We start from the raw sequence: 23984 nt of genomic DNA on the forward strand, positions 1-23984 counted from the left end.
GCTTCCGGCCGGATGGCTAGAGAGGCCCGTCGCCTGCCGCTCCTCCTCTATGGTGCCCGCCCGGTCCTCCCAGCGCTGGGCGGGTCGGCGCATGCGCAGGACGGCGCCCGACGTGCCCAGCGCCGAGCACACCGGGTCCGTTAAGGGCCGTCGGGGCGGGAAACAGCCGGTGCCGGCGGCCGTCCCGCGGGATGAACGGGCTGCAGGCACGGAGAGGCTACAGCTGCTCCGCGGGAAGGCAGGAAGGAGAAAAGGGTGAAGAAAGTTGCGTTACGGGGCAAAATCCCCCCAGGTTGGCGGGGTTTGCTGCAACCCGGGGCGGCCAGAAGCACCGCGGCCACATACACCTCCCCAGCACGAAGGGGGACAAGGAGCGGAGGGCAGGGGAGCGCAGCCATATCAAAGGGAAGGCAGGAGACAGAGTACCAAACTGTATTTACTGTATACAAGAGTAAAACAATAAAATGTACAAATCGGTGAATAAACGATGAGATCTACAGGACACCCCACTCCAGCCCATCCACAAGAAAATGAAAACCAGAGCCTTCCCAGCGAGTGGGAGATGATCTACCATGGGCAAACGGGGCGGGAAAACGGAAAAGGCAGGTACCGACCCCTGGAGCAGCAGCTGGCCATTGAGGGATGCTGGGCCGGCTGGTGGGAAACTGCACCTCCAGGCCTTGCGCGGGGCTCAACGCGTCACACAAAGGCATTTAAAATCCCATGGACTTTTGGAAGGCAGCAGAGCAGCCCGCTGGTTTCTCACACCCGTGTCTCTCCCTTGCCTTGCTCACCGGGTTGACAGCTCTTCCGCATATACGTCTCAGTGACATTAAAGGCGCTTTTTTTTTTTCTCCTCATTTATCAAGTTTATCTACTAAAATCAAGTGTTAAAAAGAAACCTGAGGCCGCACACTTCTGGTACCCACCAAGAAAGAGAGACGTACAAAAGGGAGCAGAGGGAAGGCGGCAGGTTCTGCCCGTCACTCAGCAAACGGCTGAAGCTGCCGTGATGGGTTTTCTCTTTTCCTAAACTTGCACAACAAAAAAATCTTGCTGCTCCATCACAAGCCTTTTTTTGACCAGCTGCTCCAGGTCTGACAAGAATTCAGCACAAATCTCATTTCTGCATTAAAAAAAAAAAAGTATATTTCAGATGACTTTATCATAATATGACAAAGCATATGTAAATCTGTGATATCTTAGGCTCCACCTCCACACTAGGCATCTTATCTGCATGTACCAGCCTTGTGTCGCGAGCTCAACGCTCCTGAAGTAATAACTGTGTTTGCAACGCGCGCTAAAAGCTTCAAATCAGCCTCTCTTTTCCTTCTCTCAGGCATAAAAGGAAACTCCTACGCTCACCATTGGCATGGAAATATACTGAATTATTTACATGATTAGAATTCAAGAGGGGCAAGACCAACCAGAACCAGGAACGAACGCTCCGTGTGCTGACACGTGGATGAATATTTAGACCACAGGTTTACAGAAAGGAAAAAAAAAATAGAAGATAACAGCAGAGAGACAACACGTATTACTAATCTGAACTTAAATCAAATGGGCCCAATTTAAGATACAGATTAATCCCTGCAGATACTGTTTCAACTTGCACACGCAGTACGTCAAAGACAACAAGCGATTTTGGTAAATGTCCTCTAAACTTGAGAAGAATCCCGTGCGATTGGCATGTTCATTTGTGTTCCGTTTAGTAGCAAACTGAAGGACAGATGCGAGAGTGAGGTGCTGCTCTTCTCCGAAGGACAGCGTGTCTTAGCACACCCCACCCGTCTGCTGTTGGAACACATCGATAGTATCTTCATCTTCCATCTCCAGCTGCCAGAGGAATATGGAAAACACAAGACTTGAAGTACACAGCCCCAGGGTTACACAAAGCGCTCAGCTTTCTACCCCGAATGCTACCAAAAAATGGAGCGCTTAAGGTGTGATTTTAATCAGCCGTGAAGCGCTTGCCAACGCTCACTCCGGAGCAGGCACTCCCACCGGAGCATCGCCAACACCGAAACACCCCTCAGAAGCACACCTGGCAATCAGGCCCAGTTCCGCAGTTCAGCATCTCCTACAAGAAATTGCCCAGCCAAGCGTCTCCTCTTCCTCGCCTCAGGCCCTGCCAGCCCAAGAAATTCCCCAGTGCTGCTGGCTGGTACAGCTCCAGTGCAGGCTCCGAGCAACCCAATGCAGAACCAGAGCGATGCCAGCGCCTGCCAGGGTCCTGCCCACACCAGTGCCAGCTGGTTCTACACTGGTGCTCCCGCGCGTTTTCCTCCCTCCTCCAAACAGTGAAAACAAAAAAAAAATCCCACCCTTGACAAATTATTTGGAACAGGCTAAACTTACACCAACTGTTTCAGAATCATTTTGATTTCAAATCCCTTTGATCTGCACACAGACATCACAGTATCTGGACAGCCATTTGCAGGAAAAGGGTTTTACCTGTGCAGGTGTGTCCGTTTCACTGATCGGTTGTCCATCAAATCTGAACCTAATCTGCCTCATCGACAAGCCCTGCAAGTTTAAAGTCATTAATAGGAGAAACCACGCTTTTGTTTCCGAATCCAGACAAAACATTTGCGGATTTACTGTCAGAATGAATATGAACAAAATTAAGACCCCCAAAGATTTAATCAGACAGGCTGCTCAGCGCGTCTGTCCTGCTATCTAAGCAGAGCGGCAGGAAGGAGCAGCAACCATGGCTCACACTGTCAGAGAAGTTAAAGGTGGATTAAGTTGACCCAAGGAAAACATTTTAGAAAAATCTGAAACAGCTGCTTTTTGGTGTAACCAGCTACCAGCACCAACCACCCACAGTTCAGTCAAGTCTTCACTCATGCCAGGCATCTGCTCCCATTGTCTTCTGATGAAAAGAGGAACCACAAAGAAGATAGAGGAAAAAAGAACTTGCAGGACTTGACACCAGTTTTTACTTGCAAGGTTTGTGACAGGGTCTAACAGCAGCAATTAACCTTGCCCTTAAACCTGAGCTGAATTCATGACCGAATCCTGTTTTGGCCACGATTCATCACTCGCAGCCCCACTCCCTGCCTCAGGGAACCGAGGTCTTTGCTTTGCCCTCTAAACCTTCTAAAACCCCTTCGAAATCCTCGCACAACTCGCGCTTCCAGTCATGCACAGTGTCATACCAACACAAAACTCCCTGCATCTCTTCAGGGAGGTCTATGGCCAAGGTGAAACACCAGCAAGGAAAATCCAACTCCGCTTCTGAGAGCCGTTCGCATCTCCACCCCCTCACACAGCACAGGAGCGGAGGCGCCCAGGGCTCAGACACAGGGCTGTGAGGACAAACCCGGCTCAGGGTGGCACCAAGGCCACCGACACAGAGCATCCAGCCACCACCTGCAAAATCCAGCAGCCCGACAGGCACCGGGAGAGACACGTGAAGGGAGGAGGAGAAAAAACCCAACTCTACAGCAAAATCCACAGCATGGGAGAATTTGTTTTGTGGTGGAAAACATGCTCAGTGTAAAGCTGATAAAAGTCTTTAGAGATGACGGGACTGAGGGTGACGAGGCACTGAGTTCAGAGTGAATCAGGCTCAGAGCCTGGATCAGAACTCGGGAAGTTTTTGTAACACCACCATGGGACATTTTTAGAGCTCTGGGAGCACCTGAGGAGGAAGAGGAAGCTTTCACGAAGAGAAAAAGCTGCAGTACCCTGACCCCTCGCTCTCCTACGCGCCTGGGTATACATGCCCTGCTTTCAACGTTCCAGCAAAGCTTCCACCATCCCAAGGACTCTTCCCTAAGGAGCAGTAGGGAGCCAGGGGGGTGCCCTGTGGGGCCGTGCCTACCTGCCGCTCGCAGTAGGCCTTCATCAGCTTGCTCAGCGGGGTGTGCCGCTTGATTTTGAACTGCACCACAGAGCCGTCCTGCCCCGCCACTTTCAGGTTGATGTGATCGTTCTCCGTTTTCACGCCTTCCTGGATCAAAAAAAAAAAAAAACAAAACGGGAGGAAGAAGCAGGTTCATAGGCCGGCCGGGCGAGCCGTACTCCGGGTGAGCCCCGCCGCGCCCCCAGACGAGCTCCCGGCCCCTCAGGCGGCAGCAGCTCCTCCACCACCACCACCACCACCACCACCCCTCGAGGAGGCGGTCGTGCTCGAGCCGGACGCCACCCGCTGCGGCCTGCGGAGGCTAGGAAGTCTCCACCCGCCGCTCCCCGGTCCACCCCGCCATCTTGGCGGCCGCACGCCGCCGGGCGGGGCGGGGCGGCGCGCGGCAGGGCGGAGCCCCAGCGGCAGCCCTGCCCCAGGGCCCAGCGGAGAGGCCACACCCCCGCTCCTCCCCGCCCACCCCCCTCCCCCCCCTCGCCTCGCCACGCCGCGGCTGCCCCGGCCCCGCCGCAGCTGTCCGGGCCCCGCCGCGCCTCACCTTACCTTGGGCTTCTCCTCCGACATGGCGGCGGGACAGGACGAGGGGGGGGGGGGGGGGGGGGGGGGGGGGGGAGGGACGGCGCGCGCGCGCTGAGGGAGCGACCCGCGCTCTCAGCTCCCGCCTCGGCTCCCGCCGCCGCCTGCCGCCCGCCGCCCGCGAGAGCGCGCGCCTCGGCCCCGCCCCCGCCCTGCAGCCCCGCCAGCCGTCCCGCGCTCCCATTGGCCGCCCCGCCCCGGTCACGTGAGGAGCTGCCCGTAGGGGCGAGGGGTGGGGAAAGCGGCCACGCTCACCTCCGCAAGCGGCTCTGAAAAGTGCGTCACGGGGAAGCGGAAGCGCCGCGAGCGGGGGGGCGGGGCCAAGGGGTGGGGCCGCAGGGGACTGAGGCATGGGGCGGGGCCAAGGGCAGCCGCGGCCCCGCCGAGCTGCACGGGAGCGCTGTGCGCAGCCCGCCGGGCTAGAGCGGCCCGTGGGGCCGGGGCTGACCGGTGAGCACAGGCCGCCCGCCCGGGGTAGCAGCCGGGGCGGCTTTCCCCCCCACCCCCCTCCTACTTCCCCGCCCCCGAGCAGCTGTATCCGCCCTGGTGCCGGCAGAGGGGCCGGGCAGACGCCGGGGCAGGCCCAGAAGCCTTCCAGACCCAGGGCACTGCCCGGTCGGGGTCTCCGATCTGGACCTGCCCAGGGCCTCCTGGCACGGCTGTGCCCGGCCCAGCCTGGAGCAGCGGAGAGGGCAGGAGGTCAGCGCTGCTGGGGAGACGAGAGCCTGCTGGAGAGGAGCGGGGAAGGGCTCCGGGTATCCCTGAAGAAGAGACTGCCTAAACACGTCCCGGCTGGGGCCGCTTCTCCCGCGGGCAGCACAGGCCGCTGTGACAGGGCTGCCTCCCCCAGGCCGCAGACCCTGACCGCGAGGTTGCAGCCCTCGGCAGCACGGGGGCGTGCAGGAGCAGGAGAGGAAACTAAAGGAGGGTCTCCCCAAACCTCCATCTCAGCTTCTTTCAGGAGATTAGACACTGGGATCTGCTCAGGGATCTGCTTGGAGGAGTCCCAGGGTATTCTTCCCTTCTGCTGCCCGGGGTGTGTCCCCGCAGGGGCGAGCAAACCTGCAGGGAAGAAACGAGGCATGGCTCTTTTTAGCATCCCTGGTGTTTTTATTTCAGAGGGACCCCGGGGGGCTGGCCGCCCCGCTCAGGCAGAGCTAGGGGAGGCAGTGCATGTGGTCCCCTGAGCCTGGCTCTTCCTCCCAGGCCCTCTGCTGCCATGATGATCTTTGCTGGTTTCCAGCAGGTAGCAGAGCCGTCTGCACCCATCGCTGTCCCACTAGCTGGACAGGCTCTGGATATGCTGGTGGGTGGGGCTGCACACCCGAAGCTCAGCAGAGAATCTCTGTCGCTGAGGACCTCTGTGGCCATGGTGATGGCAGGCCAGCCCAGCATGATCATCCTCCACCTGCAGGCAGGAGGCCTGAGCTCACAGCTCTGTCTTTACCCAGGGACTTCATCTCCCTCAGGGCAGTGGCTGCTTATCCCACCTTTGCTATTACCTGGCAAAGCTGCCATGCCCTGCCCTGGGAATCAAAGCCAAGCTCCCTGTTACATCCTGTTAACCCCTTGTTTCCAAGATCTCTCATGCATTCTCCAAGTGAGTGCCCATTGTCCTTGGCCCTGCACCACTGTCCCACCCCTCAGCCATGCCATCCCCATCACCATCTGCTCCCCCCACCCCAAACGGGACAACCTTCCCTGCATGGCAGCTTTGCAAAGCACTAATTAATCCTCATAAAGGGTCTTTTTAGATACCAAGCTCAGCTTTCGGTTACAGTGCAGATATGTTTCTTGCCAGACCTGGGCAGGCATCTCAGCCACCCAAGAACGCACCTTCACCTCCCCGCTGCAGGCCAGCTTAGCTAAAGGGATGGCCAGCTTTGCAGTGCATCAGCCACACAATACTTGCACCCAGCAGCCTTCACAGGACTGATTAGAAAAATTAGCAGAAGCTCCATCACAGGCCATGGAACAGTCAAGGGGGACAGAGGGCACAGCACTTCTGCCTAGGGATAACCAGTGCTGCCCTGGCAACACAACATTCCCTCTGCTTGTCCCCAGGGCACCTTTATGCTCCATCCAGGCAGGGACCTGCTTCCCCAGGTGGAGTAGGTCCCTCTGCTGCCCTGGTTCAGACAGAGCTTGTAACGAGTGGGGTCCCAGCAAGGGGTCCCCCATCCCTGATGGTTTTGGAGTACGGGGCTAGTGGAATTGCTCAGGTAGCCCAGAGGGATTATACTGGTCCCCATCCTCAGGGCAGGATGGGACCCAGAGCCCATCGCAGCACAGGAGGAGTAAGGGCAGCTGTAACAGCTTTGCAGTTTAGCACCAGCTGCCGCTGCAATGCCTGTTCTTAAAGCTCCCACAGGGTCCCCTGCACCTGTGGTTGGCAAGGGGACCACGGCCCCTCCAGGCCAGCGCACCCAGTAAAGCATGGGGCACATGCAGGCTCTTTATCAACATTTTCAGTTCTCCTTACAGGGCTCCACGCTTCATTTTCCACACACACAGGGCAGCTTGCACAAGGAGCGACAAACCAAAAGCAGGGCATTGGGGATTTCTTTAAGGCATCATCTCCCAGCCACACACAGCCAGATAAGATGCTGTCACCACCTCCCAGAGCTCTTGACTTGGCAGCAGCAGGGTGCAGCCCTTGCCCAGCCAGTCCAACAGACTAGGACAGAAGATGGGACAGCACCCATGAGAGCTTGGTCACCCGACCCTACCCTTTCAGCCCTCCTCCTCGCACTGCAGCCTAGTTCACACTAAGGAGCCTGGGTTACAGACCAGGTGCTTATTCAGCATTGGCAGTCATTCACTTTGTTTCTACCCACCTGAAGCTGAGTATCTTCTGGCAGCAGCCAAGACAGCCTAGACTAAAAGTCACCTGCAAGTCTTGCATCTCTCGCCATCCTGGCAAAAGCCAGCCAGATTGGCAGCCAGCGCACAGCTCGGGCAGCAGCGAGGTTTCACAGCTGGTTTAGCTTCAGAAGTTCAGCTCGAGCAGTTTGTGTCCAAGGGCCATAAGCCTGGCAATGCAAATGGAGCATTTCATACAAGCCCACAGAAGTGCTGAACTATCTGCAGCCTCCCAGAGCAAGTCACCCCACCTGGCAGACAGCAATAGTCAGCTTTTCTTAGACAAAACTATCAAGGTAGATGTATTGCTTGCATGCAAAGCTCCTTCATACTGCCAAGCTAATTTTGGTCAAGTATAGGACCATCTAAGAGCAGTCAGCTCCCATCCTCTTTTCCCCATCCCTGGGTCCCTTACGCAGGTAGCACAGCCTGTGCCCAATGCTGCCTGGAGTCCCCAAGCCACTCCACTTAAACAAGGGCTCTCAGAGGTGCTAGGGGACAGGCCAAGCTCTTGCAAAGACTCAGCTCCTTTCTTCGAGAGCAGCATTGCTCCCAAAACCCAGCTTTTCCTGACAATTGAATATCTCCATGAACAGGCTCCTCTTTTTCAAGCCCAGCAAGAGTTCAAGGCAGAAGTCTTGCTTCTGCCTCCCTCAGCTACCCCATCAGGGACTGACTAGCTAGGGCCATGTAAAGGTGATGACTTCATGGGCCATACCTGGTGTGGAAGCAGAATTAAACACTTTCAGTCTAGGATAGTAATCAAATCTGTTTAATATATAGTCAACATATTGTAAATGCATCTGAATCCTACAGTATTGCTATCAGCTGTGGCTATCAAACCCAGAAGATCACCCTTCTAGAAAGGCACAGAGAGGTAGAAGAGTGGGGGCATTTCCCCAGATCAGTTGCAAGTGAGAACGTGCACATGGGACCTTCCTCCTGGAGGCCTAAGATAATCAGAAACCTGTGCTTTTTGAAAGGAATGCTAATGGGCTGGGACAAGTACATGCTGGAGTAACAGCCAAGGCCTCCAGCTGCCCAGCAAGTCATGAAACTCTTGCTGGCTTTTGCCCATACTAAAAGAAAAATTATAAAAAGAAAGGGAGGTGGGGGGAACAGAAGAGCCTGGCTCTGTGTGCATGAAGGGGATTTGGTGAAGCAGGAGCAAGAAAGATGCATAAGGTTGCTTTTGCCCTTGGCCAGGGACAAGGGTGGTTATCTGCATTGCTTTGAACCCTGTTACCACCCCAGGGGTGAGTGAGAAGAAACGTCATCCTCCAGCATTGCCACCAGGTTTTTCTGCACCAGTGGAGCAAGAGCAAAGCTCTGGAGCAAACTGGGCATCTGGAGTGGGGACGATTGTGTCACCAAGCATTTGGCTCATCTTCTGTGGCAGCTGGAGTGGGAAGTGGCACCACGGTGGTCTCCTCATGGCAGGGGAAGTGTGGAGTCCTGCAGCTCTGCGGGAAGGCACTGTTCACCAGGGTGGGCAGGTCCAGAGAAGCTAATTCTCAAATTTTGCATACGGGTTCTCTTCCTTGAACAGGCCTAGAGGAGAAGAGAGATTCCCTTAGACAGCAGCTGCCATGCCAGTCACGGCCAGCAAGAAACCTAGTTCTTGGTAACGACTCTGTCATTCATTCTTCATCCAGCCTCCTGTCCAAAAGACCTGCTGTGCATGCAGTCACCACTATCTCACTCTCTTCCTCTGCACAAGAGGAGAGATCCATTAAGAAACTCAACCTGATGGCAAACTCCTCCCCCAGGCAGTCCATATAAACTCCAGGTAAAGCAGCACAACTGAACTTCCAGAGCACCCCTTCTGCACACTCCTTCTCTTGGACTGGACTTGGAAGAAGAGAGCCTAGACCCAAATTAAATTAAAACTGTTCTTCGACTTGCTCCCCTGCTCCTACATCCCCAAACTGGGAGCAAGACAGGGTACAGGGCTGACTTTTGGGCCAGTGACAGCCCCACACTTTTGAGGAACAGCCAGAAAGGACAAGATTGCACACTTTGTTGTCAGGCTGCAGCAGGACAGAGCCCTAGCATGGCAAGACAGTCCTGGAGCACAGCTCTTCCACAAACAGGTGCTTTCCCCACCAAGAACTCCTTCAGGCACAACTTTTCCTCCTCTTCCTCCCCCAGAGAAGCCAGCCCAGCCAGAGGCCCCTGGATCTCCTGCCCAACCTGCACCTGCAAGTTGGCAGGAGCTGCAGGCAGAGGGTCTCCAGCTTTCCCTACAGCTCGCCCCACGCCCCACGCCCCCCCCCCCCCCCCCCAAGCCAGAGACCACCATGCTCAGTGTGCATGAGCCCAACTGCTCCCTGCTCCACTGCCACCCTGGGAGAGCCCCCAACAGCGCCAAACAGGCAGGCAGGAGGCTCCCTTCCCCCAGCTCCAAGTGACTGGCTGCTTCTCCCTTCCTTCCAAGCTGCTGTCGCCCTCAGGCAGGTCCTCACACACCCCAGGGCCATGGGACTCACCTAAAGGGCAGTCCAGCCCCAGAAGAGAGGTGCCCTCCCAGCACCAGGGGACTGAGCCACCTCCTAATGAACCACTGCCAGCACAGAGGACCAGCTCTGCAGTCAGGCTGGTGCCTGCTCTGTGCTCCTGCAGCTGGGGGCATCCAGGCTCCTGTCTGGCCCCCCCACCCCAGGCTGCTAGCTCCCCAGCCACTCACTGACCATAGGGCTACCAGAGCCTCAAGGGCTGCAGCATTACAGCTGGTGGTGTGTCTACCAGCTTCTGCTTCTCCCCTCCAGTCAAGTCCCTGCAGCTTCTCCCACATGGTGAGTTTGGAGGAAGTGGGTCCCAGGGAGTGTTAAACACTCCCTCTTTCCCTGCCCAGGAGCAGCAGCACTTGTGTGGGGTCACATGCCATGACCCAAGCATCTCTACACTTGCTCCCAGAGGGCAAAAGAGCAATTCACTGAGATGGGGGAAGCAAAGACTGTGTTCTCCCTGCTGGCCAGGCCTCCTCTGCAGCTGTAACCATAGCAAGGAACACAGTTACTGAGGCTGCTCAATCTAAAGCTGTCTGTGTTTGGCCCGTACCGGGGCTAAACTACAGCAGTTATTCTGTCACCTGATGACCCCTTCCCAGGTGAGAAGGGGATCAGGAAAGGGAGAGGAGATCCAAAGGTTGAAGCAAGGACAGATGTAATGAAAGAGCAAAACAAATAAAACATACAAAGTTATACTCTGCCTAGAATGTCTGACCCTCACAGTTCTCAGGAGGAACCCAAGCAGGAACCCCAACCAGAGCTCCCCCTTCCTCAGCAAACGGTCCCCCTTTATGATGACCATGACATTGGGATGGGCTACACCTGTAGCTAACTCAGGTCAGCTGCCCTGGCTGAACTCAAAACTGCTCATGGCTGGGCTCTGACTCTGTCCCAGCCAAACCAGGACAAAAAGCTTAGTTAGAATCGCTTGCATCAGCACTGTACCATATTTTCTTCGTATTTCATCATGCCGTGATTTCATCTCTGCTCTCCTGCAAAAAGCAAACAAAAACCACAAGTCAGTGACTGGTGACACAAAACCAAGCAAGAGGAGCTACAGCTCCTTGCTTCTTCCCAACCTAGGGAGCTCCAGCCTGCCAGGTTTGCTCAAACCCCTGCCACCCACCTCCTGGAGGCACAGGAGACCACCAGAGCCCATGCACATCAGCAGCCCTCGGAATCGGATACACAACACTGCTGTGATGCTGCATCCACGAGTCACCCCAGAAAGACATTGCTCATGAGGTTTACATTTGAGCTAGGGCTAAAGCAGCCACTGACTGCACATGTTGAACTCCATGTGCCTCCTGGCATCACGTTTGACAGTACAGACAGGAGCCAAATCGTTCTGCAGCCTACGACAGTGTGACTCGCTCACAGGGGAGCAGGGGCTGCAGGGCAACCTCACCTCTCCTCCTGCCGCACCCGCCTCTTCTCCCGCTCCCTGGCCGCTCTCTCATCATCCTTGTCTGGCCTGACAGACAGAAAAGCCCATTAGCAGTGCTCAGCACTCAGTTCTGCAACAGCACATGGTTGCATCAGAGCTACTTCGATAAAACAGGGGACCCTTCCAATACTTGCTTTTTGCTCTTTTTCTTACAACAGCAGCAGCAGCAGCAGACCCCCAACGTGATAAGGATCGTTCCTCCCAGCACAGACATTGCAATGATCAGGGCTTCAAAGTTCACTAAAGAATTTGACAAAACACATTTAGCACACAGCTGCCTGGAGTGACAATATTTACAAGCACACGGCTACTGTCGCCAGCAGCTTCAGTCACTGGGCTGGAGACACGCCTAACAGCCTGGGAGAGCAAGATGGACATGGTTATCTATAGGTATACCAGGCGCTGGCACCAGCATGTACACATCAACTGAGTATATGCAGCTGCTAACTACAGCACTCAGTTACTGGCTATGAAGAAAGCCAAGAACAAAGGCACTCAGGTCAAACTCTTCCAGCAGAAACAGGAGCAAAGCTGTCTTAATCACTAATCCAGGTGAACAGTAACCCATCAAGGGGGAAAAAAACCAGAGGCTTCAGTGCTGAGGAGCAACCTCTGACAGAGAGGCCACAGCTGGCACTGGAGCCAGCAGCCAGCCTCAGAAGTCATCTAAGATGAGATGACAGTGGACTGGAGGCACTTATGGGTGTCTGGAGTCCTTGGGTGTGTGACAAAGCAAGACAAGATCCGTTGGGATTTACCAGCTTGGGGCCACCAGCGCTGCTGAAACAGCTGAAGGCGGAGGGCTGCTTCATGCACACCACCACCACCGCATTTCCCCAGAGCTTGGGGGATCTGCTCACCAATGCACAGCACAAAACCTGCTGGGACGTGGTGGTGAAGCAGCAGCCTTGAGCCCTGGCCCCTGGGAGGCAGCTATCATACTCAGCTCCTGCAGTAATAGCAGTAGAGACACCAGCCAGAACAGATATACCTAGACATCACCTGAAACCCTTTGAAGCAAAAAGCGTTTTCTTCCAAGTAGGATTCAGACTGTTCAGACACTTGGGTCCATGGAAGTATTTGTTTAGGAGCCACTTCACACACAGCAGCCAAGTGACAAATCCTACTGCACCTGAGCCCGCTCAGAGCACTTCTGATCCCCTCTTCTCATAGAATGGTTTGGGTTGGAAGTGACCTCAAAGATCCTCTAGTTCCAACCTCCTGCCATGGCAGGGACACCTCCCACTAGACCAGGTTGCTCAAGGCTTCATCCAACCTGGTCTTGAACACTTGCAGGGATGGAGCATCCACAACTTCCTTAGGCAACCTGTTCCAGTGTCTCACCACCTTCAGGGTGAAGAACTTCTTCCTTGTATCTCATCTAAACCTGCCTTCTCCCAGCTTCCAACCATTACCCCTCGTCCTATCATTCTCCATGCAGCTCAGACCATGAGCCCAGTGGAAAGCCCAAGCATTGCACATGGTGCATTTCAGAAGATGCTTGCCTGCCTGCCCCCTTGCTGCAGGGACTCAACAGTAGCAGGCTTATTGGGCTGCTCCAGGCTGAGCTGACTCCACCACTGAACTTGCTTTGAAAACCTCCAGCTCCTGCTCCCAGTGGAGAGCTTCATCGCTGCCAACAACTGTGCCATCTCACTCTGAAATCATACTGCATCCCTACCCAGGCTACCATGGCAAGCACCATGCAAGGAACATGGTTCCAAGTACCAACCGCAGACAGCTGCTATGGCCTAGCAGGTCACCAGTGAGACCAGAAGTCAGCGAGCCACCAGCACCACCACAGGCTCACACAGCCTCTCCAGCAGTCACCCAGCAGCAGGGAGGTCTGCAGGTCCACATTCACACTAAGGCTTTGAGAAAGGTAGTATTTGAGACCTGACTGTCCACAGCATGTCTTGCCTCAGAGGAACATGAAGCTTTCGCTGGCTGCACTGCAACAGACCCGTGGAGTCATGTAGAGGACAGCCCAAAAGTCAGGGATCAGAAGTCAGCCCAGTGGGACGAGACAAACCCAAACAGGCTCTTCAGCTCAAAAAGGAGTTTCTCCACCAGCCCGTCTGCATTGGTGCTTCTGAAACCTTGACTTTCAGGGCGAGCCTGGGGTTCAGATCACCCCTTCCCGCAGAAAGAGGCCTGTGGCAGAGCACCAGGCACTCCTTCACCTGATGATAAAGGCTTAAGTCACACACACCAAAAATGCAGACTCATTTAAGAGCTAATCTCCCACAGGACTAATCTCTAAAGCGAGTTTTACAAGCAAAGGAATGTGTCCTTCCAAAATGAAACCTTTTGTGAAGCTACTCACATAAAAACTAGTATTTCAAGGTCTTACACAAGTTTCAAAAAAGCACACTGTAGTGCTCACAAAGAGAAGATTCTTCCTCCACAAGGTATGGAAGTGGTTTTAACTCTCTTGTGGGTAGAGAAGAGAGCCCAGCCTCAAGCACAATACATGACAGGTGACCACAATTCAACTCCAAGTTCCCCATCAAGGGGACACGTGAGAGAAACCAAGCTGCAGCTTGCTTCCTAGCTGCCCCAGCCCCGAAAAGCTGAGTCCTGTCTGAGCATGAGCATGCACCAAGCTTGGTCTAAACAAGACACTAATTTCTCCAGAAACCCACCAGGAAACAGAGCACTTACCCCAGCAGACTCCCCAACGTGCAGAGCGGAGTTCACAGAGGTCAGCTGGGGGTAGAACTCTTCGGACAGGGTACTCCACACATCTCCCACTGCTGGCACACCACAGGCACTGGGACACAGGAACCAGGCAGCACAGCGTCACTGGTGCGCAGCAGTGCTCCTAGTTAGCCACACTCTGCTTTGTTAGCCACAGCAACCAGGCCGCTGCTGCCTGCTCCCGAGAGCCAGTACCACCCAGCAGCAACAGGATACTCAGGAGTAACAGTTGGTTTTGGTCAGCATAGGCTGCATCGGGCTGCACCAGGAGAGGCAGGTGAGGGGAGTGCAGATTTCTAGAGCCAGTAAAGATGCTGAGAACCCTTCTCCTGCCTTGCATGATGGTAGCAATCACCAAATCCTTTGTGTTTATACCGTGCAGAATTTTGGGGACAAGAAGAAAGCCTTTGAGACAAGGTACTCAGTGCAGAGCTGATGAGCAGGAGAGGTTTGTGTGTGCCCTCTCTACTTTCCCAGCCAGACTACCTGCAGCAGCTTGGCACCCTCCTCTCTTGGTGGCTCCAACCCCCAACACCATTGTTCAGTTGGGTTTGGTCAAACTGGTTCTGGCCAAACTGGTTCTGGCTATCTATGTCAGCTTCGAGATCTGACTCAAGTTCAAGTTTGCTGATGTCAGAGATAAGGCAGCGGAGGTTGGGAGGACACAGGTATGCACCCCATATCCGCCTAGTGCCATGGCACCCACAGACTGGTGGAGGGGCAGCTTGACCAGCCAGTCCAGCCCACTCAACTCCTTCACTGTGGGCACGATGGTATCTCCCAACTGTGAGGAGATGCTCAGCAATTCCACTACTTGACTTGAAAAGCATACAACAAAACTCAAGCAGTTTCTAGCTACCTCTTCCCAGAGCACCAAGGGGTGTTTGCCCTCTCACCATCACGGCTGGGTGGCATTTGCAGTGTGCTCAGGACAAGGGCAGGGGAGCAGTACCCCTTCCGGGAGGGAAGCTGCTCCATAACAAAGCCCATGCTGCATTTTTAGGTATAGAGAGAGGTTGGGAGTTGTACTGCTGCTACTTACAGTGACATTTTTCAGACACTCCTCACAGCTCCTGTTCGTATACTGGCGACAATCTACAGGAAGAAAAAAAAAAAAAAAAGACACCTCAATACTTTGAAGAGCTTCTCAGTGGTTTAAAACTGGGCTCGTTGGAGCCCGCTCCTGCCTGCTGCTTTGCCTGCTCTGGGAGGCAGTTGCTCCTGTTGGACCAACAGCAGTGCAGCTTAATGCTGCTGCAAGAGCTGCCAGCTTCAAAATGCTGTCATGGTGGGAGGCTCAAATGCAAATGGAAGTCATCTGCCTTGCCTGCGCTGACCCAAAGCCCCGAGCTTTGCCCCTGGGTCTTATTTCCCTAAAAGCCCGAGCATCTGCTGGGGCCGGCAGGCAGCAGAACAGCTGGCAGACACGGCTGGGGTTGGTCCGGAGCGATCCTGTGAGGACAAGGACAAGCACAAGCATGGGGCAGGTGGTGCAGTCCCATATCACTGGATGATGGACCAGCTCAAGCAAACAAGCCCCAACAAGGAAGTTACTACCAGGAGAAGCAGAGGATCACAAGGGGAGGGAACATGCAGCTCCAGTCCCCACAGGAACCCACACCCTCCTGCTACACACGAGGGCCGTACCCTGTCTCAGTCAATTCATCCAAACCCTCCTTCAGCAGGAAATGGTCCAGGTGACAGGAGCAGCACTGCAGCCAAAATCTGTGCCCGTGTTCAGGACATGTTTCCACCCCCATTTGGCAGAGGAAGACACCTGCTCTATCGACACGGGCAGTTCTTGGCACCTCACCCCTGCCTAAAGAGTCTAAGCATTAGCCTGTTTGACTGGTTTAAAAACAAAACAAAAAAAGCCCAAACAACAAAACACAAACCAACTTGCCTGACTACCCAGTAACTGGTGGAAGAAGGATCACTGCTTTGCAGCACTTTAATCAGAAAAAAACCCCAACCAACCCAGTCCCAGAGATGCTGGTTTTCTACACTCACAAGCAGCAAAGCTGCATTTTCTCTCTGCAGCTGGCAGGAACTCTCAGCTGTGACCCACTGTCAGCAGTCACATGCTCTGCGCAGCCCTCCAAACAACCAGGCAATTTATTAACATAGCTCAGATAAGAGTGTTTACACACACCCAGAGAGACAGAGATTGCAGATTTTAAACACTCTAGGAAGTTGTCTTCCCCGTTTCTCCAACCGAGGCTGGAAAAACATCACAGCACCTGTGTTGCCCCTGAGACTCTTTGCTTACAAGGAGTCACGAAACAGCCTTCTCACACCGCAGGAGGCCACCAGCTGGCAAAATGAGAGCTTGTGGTTTTAACCAGGCTTCCTACTGATGCTCTGCTTTTCCCTTGGAGTGTTCTCTCTGCTGGCACCCCAAGCTGGGGTTCCTTCTCTGAGCCACTAAGTTAAAGCCACCCTCTTGTAGCTGGATGGGAACATGCTGCTTCCAGGACCTTGCAGCCCTTTAGGGCTGGGGTTTTGTCCAAACACCCACTTGCACAGCATGGCATAGGAAGCACCCTGGGGACAGAGGCAGGAGAGCAGCTCTTGGTGTGCTAAAAGCCTCCTGGATAATGGTTTCGCCACTCGGCTACAAGAGAAATGAAGTGAATGGTTTTGGGGAGAAGGAAGACAGCAAAACACATGCAATGCTGATCCTCACTCTCCTCCCAGCCAGAGCCACCATTCAGCCACCAGTGGGCTGGTCATCACGTGGGTAACAGTTCCTCACTTGGAAGAGTGCGCAGACTGAAGGAAGCCTGCCCCCACCCTTTGCTGGAGCTTCTCATCTACCTGGCATGGCAACCATGGGGCTATGCTACATCCTCCACCCACCAAGGAGAAGCAGTCAGCCCTCTACTGCTCCTCACCCTCACCCAAATCTGACGGCACCATTCTTCTTCTGGTCTGAGGCTCCCCAGATGGTATCTCCTGTCCTGAAGGAGGATCTCCAAAGGGCCACCAGAGACGACCTAGCTGCCCAGCGAGTCCCTCCTGCCCAGGACAGGCTCCCGACTCCCACCTAAGCCCTGCCAAGCCATTAGCACCACTAAATGCACAGCTACATTGCAGTGGCAGCTGGAAGAGTGGCAAGTAAAGCCTCTCTTCCAGCACCCCATCTTCCAGACCTCAGAGGGACACACCGGTGCCCCACACTGTGCAGGATCGCACCCTGCAGAGCTTCCAGCAAGGATGGGACCTTATCGCCCGGCTCCCACTACCTGTCCCCATCCCAAGTGGCCACTGGGCCTTGGCCAGCGGCCACACCATGCTGAGCACACACCTGGAGGGCAGCCCACAGGGCTACAGCCCATGCCAGGCTGCCTCACGCACCAGACATCCCGCAAAGCAGGGTCCAAAGTAGCTGCAAAGCCACCTGCGGCGCTAGGGGAAGCACCCCGCAGGGCCGGGACCGCGGGGCTCAGCCGACCGCAGGGCTCAGAGCCCCCGGGCCCGACGGGGAGGGAGCGCCGGCGGTGTCGCGGTGCCGGGCCGGGCCGGGCCCCCGCCAGCGCCGAGTCCGGGGCCGCGCTTACCTCCCGCCACGTCCTGCGCGGCGGCGGCGGCGGCGGGCAGCAAGGCCAGGGCCAGGGCGGCGCAGAGCCGGAGCGCTGGGGCCATGGCGGAGCCGGGGGGGGCGGGCCAGGGCCAGGGCCTATGTAGGGCCGAGCGCGGGGGGCGGGCTCGGGGCGGCCTCTCCCGTCCCGGTCCATGGCGGGCCCCGGGGGTCGGGCCGCGCCGCGCCGCACGGAGCCGGCGGCGGGCGGGCAGCGGCCGGAGGAGGAGGCGGAGGAGGAGGAGGCGGAGGAGGAGGAGGAGGCGGCGGCGGCGGCGGAGGCGGAGGAGAGCCAGCTTTGCGGCGGCCCGCCCGGTTATCCCTCCCCGCACGGCGGGCGGAGAGCCCCGCACGGGGCTGCCGGAGCCCACCGGGGGCTGAAGGGCCCGCCGCCCCCCGCGCAGACCCGGGCCCGGCCGCAGGAGGGGGCCAGACCTCCGCGGGAGCTGCCCTCTCGCAAAACCATCCGGATGTGGATAGTGTCAGGCCGAGAAGAACCTGCCCCTGCCCCGGCGCGAACCGACCACCCGAGGGTCCCCAGGTCCCCTTCCTTCCCTGCGACACCAGCCTTTAGAGCAAGAAAGCTCTCTGACTTTGTCAATATAGATATGTTAGTTCACATGGTACACTATAAGGTAGTGAGGTAGTGGAATTTTACTGGAGATTCTGGTATTGTTCATGCTGAAGCAAAACAAACCAACAGACAGCCCAGTCCCGGAAAGAAGGACTTTGCTTCTGGGAAGCTTAGAGCTGTCCATGAAGGATAAGGGATACCCCAGGATAACACCCGCACCCCAGCCCCTCTGACACGTCTTTGAGACTATCCTGGCATCATCTGGCATCACGGGTCAGTAACTCGAGCAAGATTGGCGCCAGTGACGCCTGGATCAACAGACAAGCAGCAAGAATGCTGCAGAAATAGAGCAGCTTCGCAAAGTTTTACTGTGATTAGCAGTTGGTAGCGTGGGTGCTTGTGATTAGTCCAATCATGTTGTACCTGAACGCTTGAAGGGTATAAGAATCCTGTCTAAAACCACAGTCAGGTGCCCCAATTTGGCTGGGACCCTCATGCACATGAATAAATATTTACCCTTGTGATTCCATGCTTTGCATCCCAGCCTCTACCCTCGGTCAGCACAGGCTGGGTGCAAATTTTTGTGACATGCAGGGTGCTGGGGTCTCACTCCTGGGCAAAGCAAGAAGCCCGCTGGCCTCAAGCCCACCGCATTCGAGATGTGAGGAGCTGCATTGATATAAATGGCGTTTTTCACATGATTTTGGTCAAGAATACAGATGAGCGCTTTCCTGTCCTGGAGCCAAAGAGCTCCGCACGACTTGATTCACGCCCAGCGATGAGGACAACACAAAAGAAATGAGTTTCCAACTGTCACTGTAGCCATGCTGCCGGCGCGGGGCTACTCTGGGACCTGCTTTTACCCCAGATCTCTTGGGAATAGGGTAAAAGTATCACTACATGCACGTGTGCTTCTTGGCAGCAGCAGAGCAAAACTGCTGTTCCTACAAGTGCACCCGTTCCAGCTTGCAGTCCTGCACCCAGGCCCCTATGGGTACTGCAGGGTGCTGTATCCTCGCAAGGTGTTGCATCCCCACTGGCAGCTGCTTGCCTGCTCTGTGGTGATGGCTGAAGCCACCGTCCCTTGAAGCTGGGTGGGCATCAGCCTCCAGTGTAAAGCCATGCTCAGGCCAGGCTGATTCAGAACAAGATCAAGCTTTTCCAGGCAGACGCATGGCTGCAAATCCCCGGAAGGCGCCGTGCCCTGACATCATCAGCCCATCCCTATCGCAGTCCCGAAGCATGCCTTTCTTCCCTCGAGGTGCAGGCAGGAGCAGGCAGCCATGGCCAGGCGCACCCTTGGGATCCCGTGGAGGGACTAAGCTCTGAGTGGCTGTTTCTCCGTAGGAAAGCTGGCTGTCCAAGTTCTTTGTGGCTGACGGATTTTGGCCATGAGGTGGGCGTGGGTCGGCATGAAGGAGCCTGTGGTGGGAGGCAGGAGGCAGAGCCGGAGATGCACCGCAGAGCGGAGCGTGGGTGCTGAGGGCAGAGCTCTGGCTTGATGAATAACTGACTCCTCAGCATGGAGGCAGCTCAGGGAGAAGTAAGAAAATGCGTTTTGGATTGCCCTAAACTAAATGAAGAAGGTGACTAATATTTTTCAGCAAAATGGAGAATGAAACCTGATGAAAGTGATCCCATAGCTTCAGCAAGCAGCATCACTGGCCACCCCTGCCACCACCAGCTTCATTGTGGAGCTCATCGTCCGTCTGCTCTGAAAGCTTTGCTCTCCCTGCCGTGTTCCTTGGGAACCAGATGAGCTGGCTGCTGGTGACAGAGCTCCTTTAGGCTGGGAGAGTAGACGGCTGATAGTGTTATGTCAGCTGAACCGTGGGATGTGGGGGCTGAGCCGTGGGAAGCGTGTGATGCAGAGGAGGGAACGGGCCTCTCAATTTTGCCACTGCAGGCAGCGTTCTGACCCCAGCACCCACCTCTTGCAGGTGGTTTAGGTTTTGGCAGCTCCTCAGGAGAAACACGAGGCTCTTTGCACGTAGCGAGGATTTGGGGGCTGCCAAAAAGACAACGGACCTATGTGTTTGTTCCTCCAAAAGCAGCTGCTGCTTCAGGCTGGGTGGGCACTGGCATCACTGACATCAGCGGGCCTAGGGAAGTCTCCCTGAAGCCACCTCCTGGGCTGGAGGCAGCTCTTTCACACTCACTGAGCAATGCCCTGCCACCAGAGCCTCTGCCGGCTGGCTTGGGCAGCAGCAGGAAGAGTCTACCAAACCATTTCTGTCAGCAAAGTGCCTCGGTCGTTTGTCCTGGATTCATTCATGAAGCAACACTTGGGCTATGGAGCATACTGGTGATGGAGCAGGGACCCAGAGTGAACATCTGTGGATGGGCACCCGGGCAGCAAGCGCGGGCAAGATGCCGACGGGCAAGTCAGGGGAGACCAAAAAACTGCTCTGATCCCGCTGGCCTTTCCACTCCCTCTCCATATTTGTCTCTGAAGGGTATTTTCAAACCCTTCATGATGGCCTTAAGTGGTTTCCAAGGCGACGGTGCTAAAGTCATCACTGCCATGGAAACCCGCTCTTTGGCATAATATAAATATTTCCCTTGAAGGAGGCTGGATGAGTGGGCGATGTGCTATTTTCTAACACTCCCTGGCTGCAACAGGACAATCTCCAGGAGCTGATGGGGAGCTGGGGAGGATAAAATTAGCTCACCATGCTGGCCGGCAATGGAAAGAGGCAATTGCCAGTATTTCGGTGCAAAACCTGGGCTTGTTTGTTTCAGTGGGGGCCAAATGACAGTGATTTACTCTGTAGGGAGAAAAAGGAAAAAAAAGAGGGGGGAAAAAAAAAAGTAGGATTGAAACCAGTTGATTTTTCTTGTCCTTCTTCAGAGTTTTTCCTTTAGTCCCAACCCCACATCCCCTCTGGTCAGCATAGGCAGACAGGGGTCCTGGAGCACCCTCAGTGCTGGGTCAATGATGGCTGAGCCTGAGCCAGCCTTTCCTGGGAGTGAGTGCATGGCTGAGGTGCTTCATTTTGCTTTTAATTTCTTCCTTTCTGTCTCACCAACTCACCAACACCTTCACATGAGCTCGGGGAGAGGTGCCTGCCTGTAGCACCAAGCGTTGGCAGCGGAGCAGGAATCCCCGAAACATCCGCTGTGCTGCAGTGCTCCCCAAACTGGGGCTGTCTGTGGGGACAGTGGCTCTGCTGTGGGCCCCAGCCCATCAACCCCTCCCATCCCCATCCCACTCAAGCTCCTCTGGCTGCACTGTGCTCAGCACCAGGACATCTCCAAAGAAGGGCTGCTGCCGTGCCCGGTACCCTGCATGGCAGGGACACCCCAGCAGACCCCTGTCCCCAGCACATGGCTGTCCCTGCTGTCACCCTACCATGCTGGCTCTTGTCAGCCACCGGCCAGGGACGTATTTCTGAGCTGCCATGGGGAGATCCTGGCACAGCAGAGCGCGTGTTTTCCTAAACAGAGGTGGCTGGATTCATCACTGGGGTTGAGTGAGGTGGAGGTGCCGGCAGCACGATGGGAGCTGGGGACGGGGCATCTGCAAAGCCCGTCTCTGCCCGGGCTGGCACGGAGGTGTAAACACCGCCTGTCCCCAAGCAGATGGCTCCTCTCACATCCACGCTCCAGGCAGACACCAAAGGGCTTTCCTAACAAATAAAACCCCCACCAAACACAGGCATGTTCCCTCGCCTGGAGCAGAACTTCTCACTTTCCTGGAAGAAGAGGATGCTCCCGCCTCGCTGGACCGCCCAGGCTATTTTTAAATCGCTGAGGATGGGAAGACACTGTTGCTGGAGGTGAAGTCTTCCCACTCCCCGGTGCTCTCGCCTGCTGATTGCTGCCCTTCAAACAGGGGCTGGGGATGAATGCAGCATCCTGGTGGGTGCAGCCCCTGCCAGGCAACCGGGCTGGAGGAGAGGGGCTCATCCTGGGAACCCCCCAGCACCACACCAGGAAGACAGAGAGCTGCCCCAAGGCCTAGTTGCCCTCCCCACCCCGGGAGGTTCTGCCAAGGGTGTCAGGAAGCTGATGGGGTCAGAGCTTGGCACCTGCTTTCCTTTTTCTCCTTTTGGAAAAAAAAAAACACCCCAAACCCAGAGCAAACAATTAAAATGTTCCAGCTGCTGGCTCAGAGCAGCAATCCCAGATAAAACCCCAAGGATCTGCCGGCTAAATATAGCCTGAGCCCCATAAATTAAACAAAAGCTTTTCGCTGGGCTCTCAGAAAGCCGGTTCCAGCAGTGGTTTTATCTATGTAAGGTATAACTCTGGCGGTATTTGTTACTATTAGCCATACTTCCCCCATGTCACCGACCGCCCCAACGCCGTTGTTTAGGAACATAAATTTTGCAGAGCCAAGCTTCTCCCTCCCAGCAGCTCTTCTGCTGTGGGGAGATCACACCTCAGGCCACTTTCCTGCCTTTTTATCACGATTTACAAACCCAGTTTTTCCTCAATCGTACACCTTCTGATTATTCAATACTTGCCCATCTCAGACTTCCCATGTTTTCTAGGGCTGTCCTCCTTGAAGGCGTGGCTCAGGCATCTGCTTAATTTTTACCCCTATCAGCTGTCCTATGAGCTGTGAACCCTTAAATAAAACACTGCCTGCAATGCAAAGGTGTCGAAAAGCTCTCACGGATACTGTGCAAGCCAACGTGCATGTAGGTGCTTGTCTCACCTCCTTTTCCTCATCAACATTATTAACAATTTTTCATTATATATTACATTATATATATATGATACTATGTAGCAAACAACTTGTGGCTTTCTGGCAGCTTTCTCCCCCAACCCTTTAAAGAAGTTTCAGCATCAAGTGCCTCGAGTGCTTGTGGCCAGCTCGTGAGCAGGAGTGACGCTGCTTGCGTTGCTGAGGATGAGTTCGCGCCTCTTTCTTGCCAGCACTTCCTCCCAGCACGCTGCACTCAGTGTGAGGATCGCATCCAATGCCTGCTTTCCCATCCCAGATATTTAGGCTTTGTCACTTTTTCTATGAGCTTTTGCAAAAGTGTGTCTCTTATCGCACCCAGAGCTGCTCCATCCCAAAGCCAAGGGCTGGCTTAGCTGGCATGCACCGCTGCTGAATCCCAGCCCCTTGCTCCATCCCGGTGCTGGACTTTGATTTTGTTTCTGCATTTGCTGGTAGGTCTATGGCTGAGTAATTCAGCCCATGACTCAGAAAGGTGTGATCAGGGCTGGCAGCCCAGAAAATCCAAATTGCATTTTCCAAGTGAAAGCACCATCTCCTCACTGAGTTTTTCTCAGCCCCCCATCTCTCCTGGCTCCCACCAGCACGACCGGCTCTGCCGAAGCCACCCGGCAAAGCTCCTTCTCACTGAGCTACGTGCAAGTGAGCCCCTGCAGGCGCCAGCCTTTCTCCGAGGCCACCCGCTTGTCCCTTGTCCCCTGTGTCATTGTGAGCCCCCTCAGACTTTTTGGTCCCTACAATGGTTTTCAGGCAGATAGCTCGTTCCTGGGCAGGGTATGAGGAAGAGGAGATCAGAGCTGCCTCCCCTGGTTCCTCCTCAGGGGCAGGAGGCAGCCTGGGGGCTCTGGACCTGCATCACCTCCATCCCTCGGGAGCATCCCAGGGCAGGAGGGAGGAAGGACAAAGTTTCCCCCTCCCACCATCTCCTTGCCTTTCTATCTCTATTCGTAAACATGTTTCTACCTGCCCCCTTGGTAGGGCACATAAAAAAAAACAGGCTATTTTAAGTGAACTCAACCCCCACAAAAAAAGAAGTCAACTCCGAGGCTGTCATGGCTATATTTAGTTGGAACTTTTCTGTCCAGGATTCAGACTCTATTTGGAAACCCTGTACCTTGGTGTGCAGCCAAGCATCTCGGTTTTATACAGTAATCCCTCAGCATATGGCAAATGT

At 55.2% G+C, this 23984-nt stretch overlaps 2 protein-coding genes across 2 annotated transcripts; both read right to left on the reverse strand.

The window, feature by feature from the left end:
- Positions 1–418: 418 nt before the first annotated feature.
- SUMO3 (small ubiquitin like modifier 3) lies at positions 419–4450 on the reverse strand. The gene is made up of 4 exons (XM_086468404.1): positions 4415–4450; positions 3830–3958; positions 2455–2526; positions 419–1836 (listed from the first exon to the last, which is right to left on the reverse strand). The coding sequence occupies exons 1-4, from the start codon at positions 4433–4435 to the stop codon at positions 1774–1776; spliced, it is 285 nt and encodes a 94-aa protein (XP_086324530.1). The 5' UTR covers positions 4436–4450; the 3' UTR covers positions 419–1773.
- A 4366-nt stretch (positions 4451–8816) lies between these two features.
- Positions 8817–17611, reverse strand: PTTG1IP (PTTG1 interacting protein). The gene is made up of 7 exons (XM_086468292.1): positions 17527–17611; positions 15009–15061; positions 13931–14039; positions 11401–11506; positions 11228–11293; positions 10765–10811; positions 8817–8860 (listed from the first exon to the last, which is right to left on the reverse strand). The coding sequence occupies exons 1-7, from the start codon at positions 17609–17611 to the stop codon at positions 8817–8819; spliced, it is 510 nt and encodes a 169-aa protein (XP_086324418.1).
- Positions 17612–23984: the final 6373 nt, after the last annotated feature.

The sequence above is a fragment of the Leptosomus discolor genome, chromosome 7, assembly GCF_034619465.1.
Source record: "Leptosomus discolor isolate bLepDis1 chromosome 7, bLepDis1.hap2, whole genome shotgun sequence".
NCBI lineage: Eukaryota > Metazoa > Chordata > Aves > Leptosomiformes > Leptosomidae > Leptosomus > Leptosomus discolor.

Excerpts from the sequence above, each read along its gene's own strand:
- SUMO3 (XM_086468404.1), bottom strand. The coding sequence starts at position 4,435 with ATGTCGGAGGAGAAGCCCAAG. Across the intron at positions 3,959-4,414 it reads TGTCGGAGGAGAAGCCCAAG|GAAGGCGTGAAAACGGAGAA; the intron begins GTAAGGTGAGGC and ends TTTTTGATCCAG. Across the intron at positions 2,527-3,829 it reads AGGCCTACTGCGAGCGGCAG|GGCTTGTCGATGAGGCAGAT; the intron begins GTAGGCACGGCC and ends TTAAACTTGCAG.
- PTTG1IP (XM_086468292.1), bottom strand. The coding sequence starts at position 17,611 with ATGGCCCCAGCGCTCCGGCTCTGCGCCGCCCTGGCCCTGGCCTTGCTG. Across the intron at positions 15,062-17,526 it reads CGCGCAGGACGTGGCGGGAG|ATTGTCGCCAGTATACGAAC; the intron begins GTAAGCGCGGCC and ends TTCTTCCTGTAG. Across the intron at positions 11,294-11,400 it reads TGTAAGAAAAAGAGCAAAAA|GCCAGACAAGGATGATGAGA; the intron begins GCAAGTATTGGA and ends TCTGTCTGTCAG.